Source organism: Bos indicus x Bos taurus, chromosome 8 (genome assembly GCF_003369695.1).
Source record: "Bos indicus x Bos taurus breed Angus x Brahman F1 hybrid chromosome 8, Bos_hybrid_MaternalHap_v2.0, whole genome shotgun sequence".
Classification (NCBI taxonomy): domain Eukaryota; kingdom Metazoa; phylum Chordata; class Mammalia; order Artiodactyla; family Bovidae; genus Bos; species Bos indicus x Bos taurus.
The window spans coordinates 60,948,418-60,967,311 of record NC_040083.1 but is presented as its reverse complement, the minus strand read 5'-3'; the positions used below and the strand labels follow the sequence as shown (position 1 = coordinate 60,967,311).

The following is an 18,894-nucleotide window of genomic DNA, read 5'->3' as shown; positions in this document are numbered from 1 at the left end:
ACAACTTCACCATGGAACAGTGAATAACATAGTTCAAGTCATTATGCTAATTGGAAATTAAATAAAAAGATGCCCTCACAAAAGTGAAGTGTAAGGTGACATGCTACAACGAGAAACGCAGTCCCACAGCAGTGTTAGGGACTGCGCAGGGCAGGCTCACAAGCTGAAAACACCAGGGAGGGAGTTCTCTGGCGCTCTCAGTCACCAGAACTCTAACATGTGGCCATTTTTCAATTATAAGGCAGAAATTAAACTACACATCAATAAGAAGTATGTCAAATAGCAACCCACTCTTATGAACTATTAAACCATAAGATCTCTCTAGAAACTATGACTGACTGGTTAGCTGATGAACGCAGAAATGGGGGAAATACCACCAAAGAACTGAGGAGTACTGAAAGGAAGTTTATTTTCATTTCCAACTAACAGAATGCGTTCCTTTTACACATTAAAAGATGGTAACAAAGAACACAAGCTATGAGAAGCCAAAGTTATATTTCAATACGTGCTCTACTTTGAACAGCCCTGCACAAAACACACATTTTAAGCAGCTGGTCATGTCCTTAGACTAACCTATAACATCTGGTCCATCTGAGAAAATTTTTCTATCTGCCATTAAATTGCATAAAATACCCAATTTTTAAAAGGAAAAGAAAAAGGAGACACACAAGCAAGAAACAAAAAGAATACCAGAACAAAATAACAACCAAGAAATCTTCCAACAGCATACGCAGAATAGAGGTAGCCTCTAAAAGGCCATGTTATTAAAATATTTAATCATATCTGCCACATATTAAACCATTAATTAAATATGAATGGTGTCAAATACAGTTTTAGGGTTCTTAGCTTTGTTCTTCCTCCTTGCATTTAACCTGAACATTAAATCCTATCCATTCTTCAAGACTGAATTCAAAGGGTTACTTTTCAATTCAGTCTTGTACTTAGCCTATCTTTTTTAAAAAGTCTCCAATGTTCATCTGGAAATGGTTATGTATTGGGGCATCTCTTGTATTGTAGAAATGTATTTAACTTTGGAAATACAGTGAACTTCCCATAGTCATGCAGTTTAAGGTTTCTAAAGGCAGGGACTACACAATTCTTGAATCCCAACAACTTAACAGTATAGTGTCTGTACACTGTAAACATTCAGTAAGTAATAACTGGATTAATTTTAAGACTTCAGATTTAGGTTTTAACTAACAGATAATAAAATGTCACCAAATCAAAAAAATTTATTAAAATAAAGTGCCATACTAGAGACATGTTGTTCAAAAGCAATTTGGGTTCACAAAAAAATCTGAGAACTTTTAATTTAAAAAAACCAAGTGGAAGCTAAATGCCCATGCTTGCTATGGTAATAGTGAACTTATCTTGTTGTTACATGAGTTTTGTCAAAATATTTTCCTACTACATTAAGTTAGTCTATCCATTGTTGCATTTTAGCTTACAACCTTAATGAAATAAAATGTATTATTTTACCAATAAAGGAATTCCATTACCCAAAGTCACAGTTAGTCAACTGTGGAGCGGTAATAGACCTAGTAACCCCCACCAACTGAGAGCCTATGTCCATTACCTCATTTCAGAAGTAAACCTTAAACTAAGACTTGAGGGATGAGTAGGTATCAGCCAGGCAAGGTAGAAACTGATCCAGGCATATATAAAAACCCAGATCAAATAAAATGTGACATATTTGAAAAACTGAAATTCAAGTAGGTAAACCCCTAGACTCATATTTTAAATACTATCAAGTCTTAGTTGAGTGCCTAATAAATGCCAGGAATTCAGCAACTGCCTCTAGATAAGTTCTTCAACTTCTGAAATTATATCCACAACTTTTATGTGTGTATTTTTTAAGGGTAAAAGGAACTTAACACAAAAAGTTAAAAGACTTGCTGCACTAAGTCATTAAAAGCCATAATTTTACTTCAATTTCAAAAGTCATGACTTTTACTAAAGCCGTAATTTCACTTCAACTTCACGTAGTACTATATAAAGAACACTATGTATACATTACTCTATACAACTAAATTCACCCATGATTTGCTAGGTACACATTATGCGCCATATGCTGATGAACTAAAAGAGTGACGTGCCAAATTGTACATACTGAAGGAGTTCTACATTAATGTAAAATTCTATACCATAACAATAACATACACTAGGAACTAAATAGGTTTATTCAACTTTTAAAAACACTATACTCTTCATTCTTTAAAGGATATTTTCTTTTTAAAATCCAAACCTATTTAAAATTTTCACTAAATCTAAATTTTTCAAAATTATTAAAAGAGAAAGAAACAGTAAAATGTAAAGCATGCTTCTGAAAGTGGACTTAGACTATTATACATTTAAAATACATTTAAAAACTGTAACAAGTATATTATTCATCAATTATTTAAAGTTACTACTCATTCACTTCCAAAAAGTATTCATTATATGCCTAATGTGTCCAGCTCAGATCAGTGTAGAAGATATAAAAACAGTCCACAGTCCTAGCCTAGAAATGAAAAATATCTTTAGATATTATTATGGACTGATCGCCAGGATATACTGTTAAGAGAATAAAAGCAAGGTAGCTCAAAGTGTAGATCATATGCTACCATTTATTTATATAAGGGGGAAGGAGGATATGAAGATATTTAAATATTTGCTTATTTTTTTTTAATGTAAGGACAAATCATCAATTTCCTCTTAACAGTTACCCCTAAGAGGAAGAGTGGGAACAGGATGAAGAATGGACAGAAAGCAGACTTCTCTGAATATTTTTTACCTAGTCTTGTTGATTTCAATTTAGAACCTTATAATTATTTTACATAATTATGCAACAAATTGAATTATTTAAAGGTAAGACTGAAAAATAACATATGAAAAGCAAAATGAAACAAACAAACCTATCTATATGTCTAGTTGATAGCACAATCACAGGGAAACACCTGAATTTAAACTTCTAGATAACTACTAATTCACAGGAAATACAGGGGACAGTGGAGCATGTTAAACACTACCACAAAATTCAGACTCAGGAAATTCTAGAAGATAAACAACCAGGTCAGTACAACAACTAAATTATAAGGAAGGAAAAAAAAACACATAGAAGGAGACAAAGGATGAACCTATAGATTAAAGGACACAAGTTATCACCCAATTATAATAAATAGATCTGATTCAAATAAACTATAGGGAAAAAAATTAAGAGTCCATCAGGGAAATTTGAAGACTGAATGGTTATTTAATGATAAAAGAATTATTGGTAATTTGTTTATGTGTGATAATGATTGTTTCTTAAAAAGAATAATTTTGTTTCAGAAATACAAATTAAAATGTATGTATGGATGGATACGTACATGAATGATATGATATAATGACTGTGATTTGCTTCAAAGTAACATAGGGGCATGGAATTATACATGAGAAAAAATTGGTCATAAGTTGATAATTGTTGAAGCTGGTTTATGGAACACTGAAGCTATTACAACATTCTATTTCTGTATACCTTAAAATTTCTATAGAAAAAAAAAAATCAACAATAATTTAACAACCACTCCCAGAGCTAGTAAAGTCCCTTTCCTATGAAGGAAAATAAGTTGGTGATTATTCATGTATAACTCCTATAGCACTTACCATCATTCAGCTGTCTTATACAATAATCCTTCCCTAAAGAGAGATTCCCCTCACAAATTAAAACACATGCTTATTTCCTTTGGTGCATCTTTTCTTAAACCAAGAAACCTGTCTTTCTAGTGAATGTGTAAATCACAGGCTACTCCTATTGGGAATAATAAATGAAAGTAAAGGGTTAGAATTTTAAAAGGAAGACAAATGACAGAGCAGGTAACAGTTACATAAAGAAAACTTAGAAAAGAGTTAAAAAAGTAAAGGAAATGAAGTTTACTTCTAGACCTTAGAAATAAACTCCTATATCCCTCAGTAGAAACAGCTGACAGCCATATGTAACACGTACTGAAGGCCTATGTTTTGGCATGGATTTATTATAAGCAGAGACCTTCATCATAAAGCTGCATATACAGAGGAAGGCTAGCCTGAGCACACTACCTAAGTGCTACATTCTCAAGGCCTCCTGGAACCCAAGGAAGCTAATCAACAACTTCAAATCAGTAAAGTATTAAACATTTAGAGGAAGAATAAAAAGGGAAGAAAATGTCTCTTGGTTGTATATTACTTGCCTTATTATGTATTCTAATTGCGTATTAAAGCAAAACAAACATTTACAGACCTCACTGAAACTGAAGTAATGGGAAAGAGCCTCAAGTTTCCACAGAACAAGAGCAGTGCTGCACTGGTTACTATAAATTTAGCAATAGTTAATGAAAAATATGGATCATCAGACCTTCATGTACTACCACAAATTCACCAATCTTGCTTTTTAAAAAGTTTTTCAAGTTTTCAACCACATCTATCCCCAGGATTTGGAAAGACTTAACTCCCATGCTTAAGAAGAGACTTCTGTGAATAACTTAAGCTTATCATATTTTGTCTCTTCATTGAAACACCAATACCACTCCATCAATATTTGAGCAATTAATGGAAAACAAAGTCATATATATGGCAAAAAATTATTCTAAATATTACAAGAAGGCTCCTGAGGCAAAGACTTATCCTCAAGGAGTCGTTAATCTCTTCTATCATATTGATATTTCAAATATGCCATAGTTTGGGGAGTTTGGGGAAGAGGGGGAATAGTACACAACATTATTGTTGTTAACAATCATCATCATTTCAAAAGCACACCAGAATTTCCAAAAACTTTCAATGATATAAAAAAATATTTTCTCTATTTTTGAATGGGCTAATAATGATCAGAAAGGAAAGCACACTCAAAAAGGCATCAGTACCGAATATATTGCCTATTAACTGGAAAAACTGGATTATAGCATTTGTAGATCAAGGAAATAAAATAGGGGATATATAAATTTTTTTGAAGAATCTATAAGAGTGAAACAAATTAATTTACAGACTTGCAAAATTTGTTTCCATTTGATTAGAACAAAAAAAAAAAAAAAAAAATCCCAGGAACAAAGAGTAGGGGTAAATTATTTCAATATGGATGGTAGGAACATACACTGAATGTCCGAAATCAAGAATTACTTGAAATTACTTAGGTCTTGAATCAAATATTTTTACCAAAGTTGCAGAAAAAAGTGACATAAATTTATATACTACACATACATTAAACTTTAAAAGAATGGATACCTCTAAGATGAATCAATTTCTTTAAAAACTGTAAATGGATGAAACAATAAGGAAAATCTTATTTGAAAAAAAATTCTAAAAAAACATAAACCAATGTAAGTAATAACTATAAGAAACAAAGACTAGGAGATAAAAGCTAAGAAATAACAAAGAGTCTGCCAGTAAATCAAACAGAAATGTGCAACATGACAAGTCATGGTAAAAACCACTGCAGTTAATTGGAACCCTCATATATTACTGGTGAGGACACACAATGGCGCAGCCACTGTGTTCAAGTCTGGCAGTTCCTCAAAAACTGAAACATAGAAACATCAGTAATCCTATTCCTAGTTTATACCCAAAAAATACCCAAAACAAGTATTCAAATAAATACTTGTACGTGAATGTTCACAGTGGCACTATCCACAACAGCCAACAGGTAGAAACACAAATGTCCATCAACAGATAAATGGATAAACAAAATGTAGGTATATACATACAATAGAATATTATTTGGCCTTAAAAGAGGAATGAAGTATTGATACATACTACAATATGCATAAGCCTCCAAAACATTATGCTAAGTGAAAGATGCCAGACACAAAAGGTCACATACTGGATGATTCTATTTACATGAAATATCCAGAACAGGTAAATCCATAGAGAGAAAGCAGATTTGTGCTTGTCAGGGTCTGAGGCAGGAGGCTATAAGGTGTGACTGTTCAATGGGTGCAGAGTTTCCTTTGGATATGGTGACAATATCTGGGGGTTTCCCTTGGATGTGATGAAAATGTTTTGGAACTAGATACAGGTAATGGTTCTACAACACTGTGAATGTGCTAAATGCCTCCAAATTGAACCTTTAAAATGGTTAATTTTATGTTAATTTCACCTCAATAAAAATAAACAAATGCAATACAAATAGTCCCTCTCCAAAATACAGTTAAAGACAGACATGCTTCTTATTGTCTACTTATAACATAAAATACTAAAATTGTTTTCCAGAGATGTCTCTACATACCTAATTACCAACTTCTTTTCTAAAAGCCAAACCTGACAATTCCATCATTCCCTTTCCTCTAGAATCCTCATCTCCCTATGGTTCAGCTACTCCTAACCCCATCCTCACCACCCATATCAATCCCTGTCATTTTGCCCTGAGAAACTCTAGTTCCAGTATGAACCACCACCCAGTTAACCTGCTCCTCTTTCTGTGGAAAGATCAACGTTCTTTTCAATTTATCAAGCTTTTCAGTATGTAAATGTGAAATAACAATAAGATATCCAAATGGAAATATTCAGCATGGTGGACACAGAGAACTTGAATTCAAGAAAAGTGGCAGATCATGATGAACACATTAGTATTTGATGAAACTAGGTGTCACCTTAGGGGAAAGCAATTTAGAGAAAGGATAGGCTAAATGCTTGTTCTGATATTCTGCAAAGTTTTGCCTAACCCTGGATCATTCCCTAGATATTACTGGGAAAAGTTATGAAATCCTTCAAAATGAGTTCATTACAAGCTCATATTGTTTTAATTTTGATTGAACACTACTTCTAAGCAATCCTTTTATTCTCTTACTGTTGAATTGTTAGTGCAGTGACCTCCAATCTATGGGCTTTAGACTCCTGAGGAGCTGTAGAATTAGTTATCACAACACGTAGCAGAAGTATGCATTATATAAGGCCATATATGTGGGAAACGGGCCTTACATACTATTTTTCAAATGTGTACACAATGTTGTGGTTAATAAAATACAAAGTCATGTATGAGTGTACTGAATAGCTTTTTGCTAATAAGCATTTTCTCAATTAACAAGTATTAAAAATATAACTATAGTCATGTGTGGGGGAAGGGGTCCACAAATTTGTTCTGATGTTTAAAGAAGTTGTCATCTTCAAAATATTGGGGTCCACTGCCTGATAGTACTCCCCATAGCACCTAAACATCCTTCCCACACTCTAAGCCTCTAAGTACCCTGACCCACTTCCACTTTCATTTTCCCAAGAAAATCAAATACATCTTCATATATTCCCTCATTTATCTCAATCCTTCTGAATTTATTCTTTCTTCTCCATTTCTATGAATATTTGATAATTTAGCAATTAAATATCTTTCTATGACTAATTCAGACATACATATCTGATCCCTTCTCTGACTTACCTTCCCTATTCCAATCCACCAAATAGGTTTAATCTCTCCTCCTTCAAGAAATTTCCCCTTCTACCTAAAAACCATTATCAAACCTCTCTTTTTTTGATAAAACTTTACCTGATTCTGCTCTATGTTCTACCTACTAGTCTATCTCTTCTTCCTTTTGCTATCAAATTCTCAGAGCTGGCCTCCTAAAGCCTGAGCTAGACACCTGTTTTTTAAGATTATGTTGAAATAGCCATCTCATTTCTTCAGGTATCATGGCTGCTCTCTTAAACAAGGTCAAAATTAAGTAGTTAGGAAGTAGGTTTCCTATGGATTGGAAACCTAAAATATTTCCCATCTGGCTCCTTTAAAAAAAAAAAAAAAGTCTGTTAACCTCTGGGGCTTCAAAGCATCATTTATATTCAATATCATCATTTTCCTCTGAGAACAAGTGGGTGCCATTAAAAGTTCTGAAGCAGCAATACACTTAAGACTTTAATACTGAGCAAAGGGCATTTGAAGACTACTGATTTAACAGTGTACAGGGAGGATGTAAAAGATCATTTAAGAAAATATTGCAAGAGACTACGCATTACACATAAAGGGAGAAAAATGAAAGGGACTTTTTAACAGGATAAGCATCAATACTAGCTTACTACATGTGACAGAGGAAACAAAACTAACGCCAAAATTTCATTTCTCCATGATGTGGCTCTCAGAATCTACATTTTCTTCTACAGTCTACTGTAGACTTACAGCTCTTCATAGTTTCTACATTACTGATTGCAGAGTTCCTAAAAATCTTAATACTAATTCCATATCTTCTATGTACCAGGCATTCCACATGCTTGCTATATGTCTATCTCCTGAGAAAGCAAATCATTTAGCAAAAGGCAGAACCAACAGAGTTGGCCAATGAGAGCATAGAGCCAATGTCAGAGGTGGATGGAGTACTCACCTGTGGTACCAAGCAGAGAGAGAGGGGAACTAAGATTGCACGTCCAGAACTGGCTCTAGCCAAACAGGAAGAAACAGTTATGAATTTGCTTACAGCAGAAGCAGAGTGTCTTTGATATCCTGACATACTCTTTCTGATATTCAGACAGACCACCATTAGATTGGTAGGAAAGTCTCATGAGAAACAAGCCAAAAACAAGACAAAAAGGTGAGGAATTAAATGGAACAGACCCTAATGGTCTTTTGTCTAGGAAAAGCAGTCTTCCTCATTAAAGATGATACTACTTTTCAAATGGCCAATATGATACTAACCTTCATTAACAGACTTTTCACATCCCACAAGATTGAGAAGGATATCGTCATCTTTATCATCAACTTCACATCCCAGCAGCATCCAGCTTTCCACATTATCACTTTCTGAAATGGTGCTCTCTTCCTCTTCACTTGAACTGACTTCTATAATCATGACCTCCTGGATTGTACCCGATCTCTCTCCAGGTTTAGACTTCTCAATATCCCTCTTGCACTTCTTATCTGCTAAATCATTAGAATGAAGAGAAGCAGGAGAACCTTGGGTCTTTTCTTTTGCATGGACTCTAAAATTCTTTCTTTCACATCTATAAATACTATCTTCATCAGAGAGTGTGATGACCTCTGACCCATCTGACAGTTGTATGACCTCACTATCTGAAAGGACAATTAAATTCTTTTGATTTGGTTTACTACTGAATGATTCAGAATTCCCAGAGTTCCTGTCTTCATGTTCTTCCTCCCTGATGACATTATCAAGATCTTGGGCATAATGAACTTGGCTGTAGAGCTGAAATTCCACCTCACTATCAACACTCAGTTCACTAGATGACTCTTCACGATAAAGTTCATCTTCATATGCTTCTATGGTCTCATAACCACCAAACATCATGGAAAGTCAGTAAACCTTGATGCTGTAAAAAAGAAAGTCACACAAAGAATATATTTTAACAGCTCGGATCATGCCTGTTTAGTCCATAACGATACCACCTCTTAGATCTAACTTTTGTGAAGGTCATCAGTTTTCTCAATGACATATTAAAAAAGATCCTTCTCTTAGGATAGTACCATTTTTCAAAGCTTTCTAAATTCTGTTATGACCCACTCTAATGATGCCCATCCCTCCCAAATGAAAATTACTACTAACAACAGAGTTACAATTATATAATATTAATGGAAATGTCATATTTCACAAGTATGTTAGAAAGAAAAAACAGGCTGAGATCCACTGTTTCAGGCATCCATCATTTTTTTTTTTTCCAAAATACTAAAAATCACAAAAATATTTTAGATCATTCTCACTACTATTCCATCCATTTATCAACTTTTCCCTGGTTCTGTATCCATCTTTTCGGGTGTACATTCTCACAGGAATATTACTTCAATTATAACTGAAATCTACAAAAGACATAATTATCTTATTTACTGCCTTGGTATATATTTTTATTCTCAATTAAAAAATTAATCCTATGGCTTCCTGATCTTTGACCAAAAGAATACATAAAAATACCTAATAGGGAGTTCCCTGGCAATCCAGTGGTTAGGATTTGGCTCTTTCACTACCGTAGGCTCAGGTTCAATCCCTGGTGGGGGAACTAAGACCCCACAAGCCACACGGTGCAGCTAAAAATTTTAAAAATATGATAAACCTTAGTTTGTTTCTGTGCTACCTATAAAGATATGTATGAAATACAAACTAATCAAAGACCTAAAATTGACGTAAAACTCAGCTTTAGGAGCACTTTACTTTCCTACTGTGGCTCAGATGGTGGCTCAGATGGTAGACTTCCCTGGTGGCTCATATGGTAAAGCATCTGCCTACAATGGGGGAGACCTGGGTTCAATCCCTGGGTCAGGAAGACCCCCTGGAGAAGGAAATAGCAACCCACTCCAGTAGTCTTGCCTGGAAAATCCCATGGACAGAGGAGCCTGGTAGGCTACAGTCCATGGGGTTGCAAAGAGTCGGACACAACTGAGCGATTTCACTTTACTTTCCTACTGTAAGTATGTTAAAACCTGCTCATCTCTCATTTCAGTTTAAATATTATTAATACTTCTTCATAGAAGCTTTCCTTGACCCACCAGGCTAAATTGTCTCGCCTTTAAAGGTTTCCACATCATTTCAAAACATTCACATTTCTAATTACTAATACAATGTAAATTTCCCATAAGCACAGAGCACACACCCCAGGAGGGCAGGAACTATATTGCTAAGTCGTTTTAGTCGTGTCCGACTCTGTGCAACCCCATAGACGGCAGCCCATGGCTCCCCCGTCCCTGGGATTCTCCAGGCAAGAACACTGGAGTGGGCTGCCATTTCCTTCTCCAATGCATGAAAGTAAAAAGTGAAAGTGAAGTTGCTCAGTCGTGTCCGACTCTTAGTGACCCCATGGACTGCAGCCTACCAGGCTCCTCTGTCCATGGGATTTTCCAGGCAAGAGTACTGGAGTGGGGTGCCATTGCCTTCTCCACTATATGCACTTTATTCAACAACAGATCCCCAAGGCCACACGGAGTAACTGGCATTTATCAAGGTTTCTATCAATGGCTGTTGACTCATGAATGAATATATGAATAATATCATCAGGAATTTGTTTAAAAGCGCTAATAAATCTAATATGTGCCTTGTGCTAGTGCTCAGTCGATCGGTCGTGTCTGCCTCTTTGCAGCCCCATGGACTGTAGCCTGCCAGGTTCCTCTGTCCACAGGATTTTCCAGGCAAGTATATTGGAGTGGGTTGCCATGCCCTCCTGCAGGGGATCTTCCCAACCCAGGGATCAAACCTGCGTCTGCTGCACTGACAGGCAGATTGTTTGCCACTGAGCCACCTGGGAAGCCCTTAATATGTGTCTAAAATATGAACATTATGATGAGATGAATTTTGTAGTTGTCTCCAACTATTCCAAAGATTCTCATATTATCAACCAAAAATCTACACAGATGTTTTGATTAGGTACTAATGGAACACTGATCAAAAAGAAAGTGCTGGAAAAAAAAACCCTTTTTGTTAAAAAAATCATGGACAGTCTAGAGAACAATTAATAATGATAATTTATCCTTTCTACTCTGCTTTTAGCTACAAAGTATTTATAAAGACTAGTTGTTTTCTTAGCTCTCTGCCCAAAATGTCAGGGTACTTCTGGTGATACAACCTGCTGATTCCAACAATCAAATGAACAAGAGGCAAAAATGTACTACACCCATGCTGGAGTTTCTTGTTTTACAGAAACAAACAAACTTTTGCTGTACACTTTAAACCTTTACAATGTTGTGTGCCAATTATATCTCAATAAAGCTGGGGTGGGGGGAGGATGATCAAAAGTTCTGAGTCAACAATACTATATGACATATTTGAAGGCTAATCAGAGTGTAAATCTTACACATTCTAATCACACACAAAAAAGGCAAATATGTGAGGTGATGGATGTGTTTGTTAATTAACCTTAATGCAGTAATCATTTCACAATATATACATACATCAAATCACTATGTTGTACACTTTAAACATACACAATGTTATTTGTCAATTCATCTCAGTAAAGTTGGGGGTACCCATCTCTCTATGCCTTTTTTTTTTCCTTCTAAAAGGTAAAATATATCTGTTCCCTTCTTGCACTGTCCTTCAGGTTGCTATGCTGTTGTTGTCATACAAGTTGAATGTGGCTGTCTGAATGATAATACTCATAGCATTTATCAGTTTATATTGAAATGTTAGCCTCAGAGGAATTCAAATAAAAGATGAATCCTTTCCTTTTTATTTAATAGGTAAATTAATTCTAAAAGAAGTCAAAGGAATTATGCTTCCTTCAAAATCCTCACTGGATCCATCCTGAGGATCCAGTGTGGACTTAAGATAAAACATAATTCCAGTGCAGCACAGAAAAAATTAAAGAGCTAAATTACAGAGTTACAAATTTGTACTACTCTGGAGCCATCCCAAAGGAAAGGGATTAAGAATAAATAGAGCCATAGGCACACCTGTGAATGTATGCCAAAAATAAACTACAAAAATAAAATAAAAACAGACTTCCTTGGGTCTAAGGGTTTATCTCTTTCCCTGAAATGTAGAAAATGAATTTAACAATTTAGCCCCTATGGCATTTAAGAGGATTTTGTACCTTCTGTACTGAAAACTGTGCTCAGCATAACCTGCTCTTCTATTTATGTAGCTTATATTTGCCAGAGTAAAGGTTTGCCTGAGGCTATGTTGGTTTATGTTACTACCTTAATTACACTCAAATGCATTAATTTTCTTTTTTTATGTATACTCAGAGGACAAATATGAAAAAATATACATGTCTCTAACTTTTAATTTAGAAGGACTTCTCAGCTTTTTTATTATTGTACACAATTCTCAAGCATATTTAACTAGATAACAAAGGCCCTATGAGAGTCACAAAATTTTAAATCTGGAAGAGACCTTTCAGAGAATCTCATACAATCTTCTCAATTTATGTATAAGGAAACTTAGGTCCAAAGAAATAAAGAGGCCTATCCAAAGTTATTTACCTGGTTAAGAAACACATTTCCCTGATTCTCAACCAAACGTTCACTAACATTAAAAAATTAACAACTTCAAATAAAGATTAAAAAAAAAATTCCTTCAAAGCTATATATGCATTGGTTTTAACACCTAAATTTATCTCACAAATATCCACTTTATTTCCCAGTAGAGTTTAAAAACTATGAAAGAGGCATTTTAACTGGAAAGAAAAGCATACATTATCAGTTTACTATCCAAGAACATCCCACGTTTGTATTCAGACAATAAATAGCAATGCCACAACCAAAAAAGATGGCTCTTACATAAGAGAGAAACTGCAAAGCCTCTCGCCTTTCAAAAGTAGGAGCAGTATTCATTCACTGAAATTTTTTGAACTAGGTAACTTAAAGCTTATTTAAGCTTTCAGATTTTACTATACAATCTTTAAAACCAACATTTCTACTCTTACAGTCTACTAACTGGTCACTTCTTTGGAAGGAATGATGCTAAAGCTGAAACTCCAGTACTTTGGCCACCTCATGTAAAGAGTTGACTCATTGGAAAAGACTCTGATGCTGGGAGGGATTGGGGGCAGGAGGAGAAGGGGACGACAGAGGATGAGATGGCTGGATGGCACCACTGACTTGATGGATGTGAGTCCGAGTGAACTCCGGGAGTTGGTGATGGACAGGGAGGCCTGGCGTGTGCGATTCATGGGGTCTCAAAAGAGTCGGACGTGACTGAGCAACTGAACTGAACTGGTCACTTCAGTCTTGTTATTTCTTTTCAAAGAACTTTTAGCCTATGTTTCTTTCTGATGAGACAGTTATCCATCTCAAGGAAATTTAAATGAAATTCACATCTTGATTTTAAGCCTAGCTTTCATTAGAACATGATTAACAGTTTAATTTTAACTTAAAATTTCTGACTTACTCTTAGTGAGCTATCCTGACAGTGACAGATTTGAAACACTACTGACTCTAGTGTTATATTTTCTGTCCACTCTTCAAATAAGATTTTCACTAGGAAGTAAATCAAACTGAGATAGAGAATCCAAATGTGGGAAACAATGGTCACAAAAAAAGTCAGAATACAAGATGTTGGTAGGAGAAAATAATGCTTAATTTATTCAGACAAGTCCAGCTGTTCCTGAGATAAAGTCTTTACAGGATAACTAATTTTATCACAACACTTCCTTCACCCTCAGCCTTTTTCCTTTTGCTACACAGTTATCTTAATCTTTGAAGCTATTTTACAAGCCTCACTTTCATGTCTTCCTTGGTTAATTCCCCACTCTCAGATTCTCTTGAAAGCAGCCATAGTGAGCTGTCCTCAAAGCACAATACTGTCTGAAATATACACAGCCTAAATATTTAAAACCCAAAGAGTTTTGGAAGAGACCTGAAAGTCATTAAATTGAACGCTCTCATTTTATACATAGAGAAACAGGCTCTGAGAAGCTTATTTATTCATTGAGCCTAAAAGATCTCCTAATTCAATCCTGTAATCTGAAATTAAGGTAAATACACGCTAAAAAGATTTCTAAGAATTTTCGACTCGCCAGCGCCGAGTTGGTGGTGGAGCCGCCCCCGGAACTCAGGCCTACTGCCTCTCACTCAGCCAGTTTTCCCACAACACCTGCAGCTCCTAAAGTTTAAGTTAACTGCCGGCTCCCAGGATGTGAAGGATAAAAGGAAGGCATCAGCGAGCATAGCGCAGGTCTCCTTGTTTCACATGCGGGAAGGGGCCCAATCCTCGAAATTTTTCTGTCCCAACAGCTGCAGCTGTTGCTTCTGACAGCTGAGGTTGGATTTGGTCCAAGACTGTTCGGTTCTCAAACGCCGACCTCTCTTCACGTTTAACTGACAGACCCGCTTTCCTAAAAGAGGAATCTCGGGGTTGTGGAGGTAAAGTAGGCAGAAACGCCACTCCCCACCAAGGCCACGGGCGCTCAGCCATTTCTGAACCACAGCCTCAGGCCTCGGAGCGGCAGAGAGAAGCGGACACCACAGCGGGTCCGCGGAGTCGCGTGGGGCAGAGATCGACTGAGAGGCCACGAGACGAGCCCCGCCACGAGTGAGGGAAGAACAGGGACACGGAGGCCGGCGAAGAGACACGCGCTAGTTCCACAGCCTAGTGGGGAGGCGGAGGGCGGGCAGGGGGCACCCCGGCCATGGACACCTTGGGGTCCGTCACACATACTCACTGCCGCGGCTGCGACCAGGAAGCACCAACCAGGAACCAAAACGCGTAGAGGGACGGGGAGGGGCGAAGACAAATGAGGTAAGGAAACGGCGTCCGCGCGGACCCACGAGGAGGGAAGGCACTTCCGGTGAAAACAGAGCTCCTGGAAGTCGTCTTCTGTCCCCGCCCACTCCTCGCCACCAGTAGACGTGCGTAACAACTATTAACCCTTTGCCTTCCCCGCATATAGTCTTTTATTAGTTTGCCTTTGTTTGCTCAGGACTTGCCTGAGCACGTGAAAGAAACGGCTTCTTTCACAAGTATCTAGGCTGAATCTGTGTTAGGGAATAGCATGTTTGAATGACCTGCACAGGTGATATGCTACTTACCGAGCCAAAAGGGGGAGAGTTAGCACTTTCCGTGCTGGAGATAAACACTACATCTCCCATGATGCTCCAGGGCGAGGTTTAGGCCAGGTTCCGCCTTCTCCCAGATCTCGGGGGACACCCTCCTTGTGCCACGTGGCGCGGGAGCGGACGGAGAGCCAGGTGCTGGACGAGCCAGGTACAGCAGGAGGCTTGGCTGACGGATCCGGGGAACCGCAGACAGGGAAAAGCCTCTTTGAGAGCGCCTGGCTTCTAGATCCTTCTCTCTTGCCAGGTGATCTTAGGCAAGCCCCTTCCATGTCTAAGTTGAAGTTGAACTTAGTTTACAATGGAGCGCTTTCGGCTCTTTTTTATACTATAATAGAAGACAACATTTAATTCTTTGTGAACCCTTAAGAACTGCATGCTTGCTAAAGATTGAAGTCAGTACTGGTCCTTTGGAAGCCTCAGGCAGCTACAGATTGTGTTGGGAGTCCCTGACTTCAGGTTCCTCTTCTCGCAAATTATTTTCATTATAAACTCACTGTCCATCTTTATCAATTCGTTGGCCCTTGACAACAGACTTGAAAGATAATCTTTAACATTGATTAGTTTTGCCAACATTTATTTGAACATATAAAGGAATCCTAAAGGAAATCAGTCCTGAATATTCATTGGAAGGACTGATGCTGAAGCTGATGAAACTCCAATACTTTGGCCACCTGATGCGAAGAACTGACTCATTTGAAAAGACCCTGATGCTGGGAAAGATCGAAGGCGAGAGGAGAAGGGGACGACAGAGGATGAGATGGTTGGATGGCATCACCAACTCAATGGACATGAGTTTGAGTAAGCTTCCGGAGTTGGTGATGGACAGGGAAGTCTGGTGTGCTGCAGTCCATGGGGTTGCAAAGAGTCGGACATGACTCTTTGCAACCCCATATGCTGTTGAACATATGTTAAGAGCCAGACAGTGTTAGCAATTGCAGATATAATAGTAAAATTTTTTAAAAATCTCTGGTCTAATAGAGCTAGAGTCTACCAAAGAAGCAGAATACAAATAGTTAATTATAGTCAGAGTTTGATCTGGAAAATAATTAGAAATGTTAGTTAACATTATGGTAAGTGCTAGGAAGGAAGACAGGATACAGTGAAAAGATAAAATTGGAGGACCCACTCATTTTGCAGGAAGCCCAGGTAGTGCGGTGGTAAAGATTCCACCTGCCAGTGCAGGAGATGCAGGAGACAGGGGTTCAATCCCTGGGTGGGGAAGATCCCCTGGAATAGGAAATGGCATCCTGCTCTAGTATTCTTGCCTGGAAAATTCCATGGACAGAGTGACCTGGCTGGACTTGCCTGAGCACACGTGCATACACACACACACACAGATTTTGCAGAGGAGGAAACAGGCCAAGAAATGGGCCACAGAAATTACTAGATTGTTAGGTAATGTGTATTTGTGTGGGAAAAAAAATGTTCTCTTTTAAAAAACAATATACTGAGCTTTTATCAAGTGTTAGTCTTATGTCTATAAATTTACTACATATAAACTTTGAAATTTTAACAACTATTTGAGGTTGAGAGTTTTAAAAAAGGAAACAGATTCAGAGGCTAAGTAACTTGCCCAAGGCCACAAAGTTAAGAAATGTTCCTATTTACTGTGCCCAGTTCTCCCACTATTACTCCTGCACTCAACAAAGATTTGGTATGTTCATACGCTTAAAAATGCTTCAATTACTCCTGGCAGGTTATGTCATAAAACCTAGAGTTCTTTGGATAGCATGAAGAACACTTCATGAGCTGACATCTGCCTACTTCTTCACTGCCAAGCTGAAGACTGGGCAGTTGCTGCAACAACACTATGTTCTATCCTACCTTTGCCTTTACAGAGAGCACCCCTACAGCCTATAAAGTCCACCCTACTCTGCTGAACACTGGGTCTTCAGGGAAACTTTCCAACTCAGACAGAACAAACATGCCTTCCCTGGGCTTCCCTACACTTTGGAGAAAGCTCCATCAAGGCAGTTGTGTTTCTCTTAAAATTGTCTCCTAACTGGAGGATGGGCTCCCAGAAAACAGAAATAGATGTTTTGTCTTTGTATCTTCACCAGCTAACATAGTGCTTGACAGAAAACACTCAGCAATGGTGTTAAAGGAATATGGATATGGATCCAGCTGTTGGTTCAGTGGGAAACCTTGTCATGACTCCAAATAACTGGAATGCAGTGTAGTGCTCCATGATACTAAGATGATATAAAGAGCTACAGGGAGCCCAGGGATGTGGAGATTTCTAACCAACGAGAGTAGTGTATATATACACACAGCCTGCCTTTACATGGTGAGATCTCATTTAGATGGCTCATTAGAAATCATGAGAATTAGTCTCCTATTGTGATGGGGAAACTGAAACCAACAAGGGAAGAGATCTGCTGAGAGTCACCTGGCAGAGGCAGAACTGTATGTGTCATCCAGGTCTCTGAGGCTCTCCCCACACATAGTATTTCTCTTTCTACCTCACACTGTCTCTGGTCCACACCTCTTGAGATCACAGGTGGCAGCATGCATGAATATCCTGGAGCCTCTCTTACAGAGAATGTTCTAAAGAATCCATTTATTTGAGAAAGGAAGCACCTGCTTTCCCCAGGGCAATGGCAGTACTCCATCAACAGTGAGCAGCTAAACTGGGGTAACCAGGACATGGCAGAAAGCTGCTACAAAGGGCAGGCAAGGTGGGGGGATATAGGGGGAAATGGGTGAGGGACCAGGACATGGCAGAAAGCTGCTGCAGAGGGCAGGCAAGTTGGGGGGATATAGGGGGAAATAGGTGAGGGACCAGGACATGGCAGACAGCTGCTGCAGAGGGCAGGCAAGATCGGGGATATAGGGGAGCAGGATCTGGGTAAGTGACTTGTCCTTACCCTTCCATTGCAGACAGAGGTGCTACCTCCTTTATTTTCTTCTAGTACCTAGAACCTCTGAAAAATCACTAATCATTTTGACCTTTTACCAGTTGCCTTTCCATTCCTATCCTTTCATGGAAAGTCTACCATGTAACAGGCCCTTGTGAGCCACTTAGGTGTATTGTTTCTCAGATATATTGTAAGGGAGTATTAGCCCATTTCATTAGTGTGGAAACTGTGAGTTGGTGAGGTCATGTTACTTCCTCTAAATTGCACAGCTGGGATTCAAACTCAAGTCTTGTGTCAATCCAAAACCTATGGTCTTTTTCTATACCCAAAGCTGCCATTCAAAACTAAACTCCTCAAGGGTGAAGATTGTGATGAACTGCTCCTGTCTTCCCAGCACTTAACCCAAGGCAGAGTACCCAGAGATAGCAAGTTCCCAGAGATCGCTTGTGGATGAGTGGATTCAGTGTGGAATGTTTGCCAAATGAAGACCTGGGTGCAGTTTGAACAGTGTTATGAAACAGCAAAGGAGGGAGCAGCTGACTGCCTAGGGTAAGTAAAGAAGCCTCCTTCTGCAGCGGAGGGGGCCAAGTAAGTGGTTAGTAAAACAAGTCCAACATCCTAACTGCAAAGAAC

At 38.1% G+C, this 18,894-nt stretch overlaps 1 protein-coding gene across 2 annotated transcripts in view; it reads right to left on the bottom strand.

Annotated features, from left to right (window-relative positions):
* ZCCHC7 (zinc finger CCHC-type containing 7) overlaps positions 1–15,135 on the bottom strand; it is a 257,789-nt gene extending 242,654 nt beyond the window's left edge. The window contains exons 1-2 of one of the 2 annotated variants that reach the window (XM_027549673.1): positions 15,006–15,135; positions 8,603–9,234 (exon numbers count right to left, since the gene is read on the bottom strand). In XM_027549673.1, coding sequence (XP_027405474.1) covers positions 8,603–9,212 — 610 coding nt within the window. In that variant the 5' untranslated portion in view covers positions 9,213–9,234; positions 15,006–15,135. The remainder of the gene's footprint in view (positions 1–8,602; positions 9,235–15,005) is intronic. The other variant, XM_027549674.1, reaches the window with a different exon arrangement.
* Between the last annotated feature and the right edge of the window lie 3,759 nt (positions 15,136–18,894).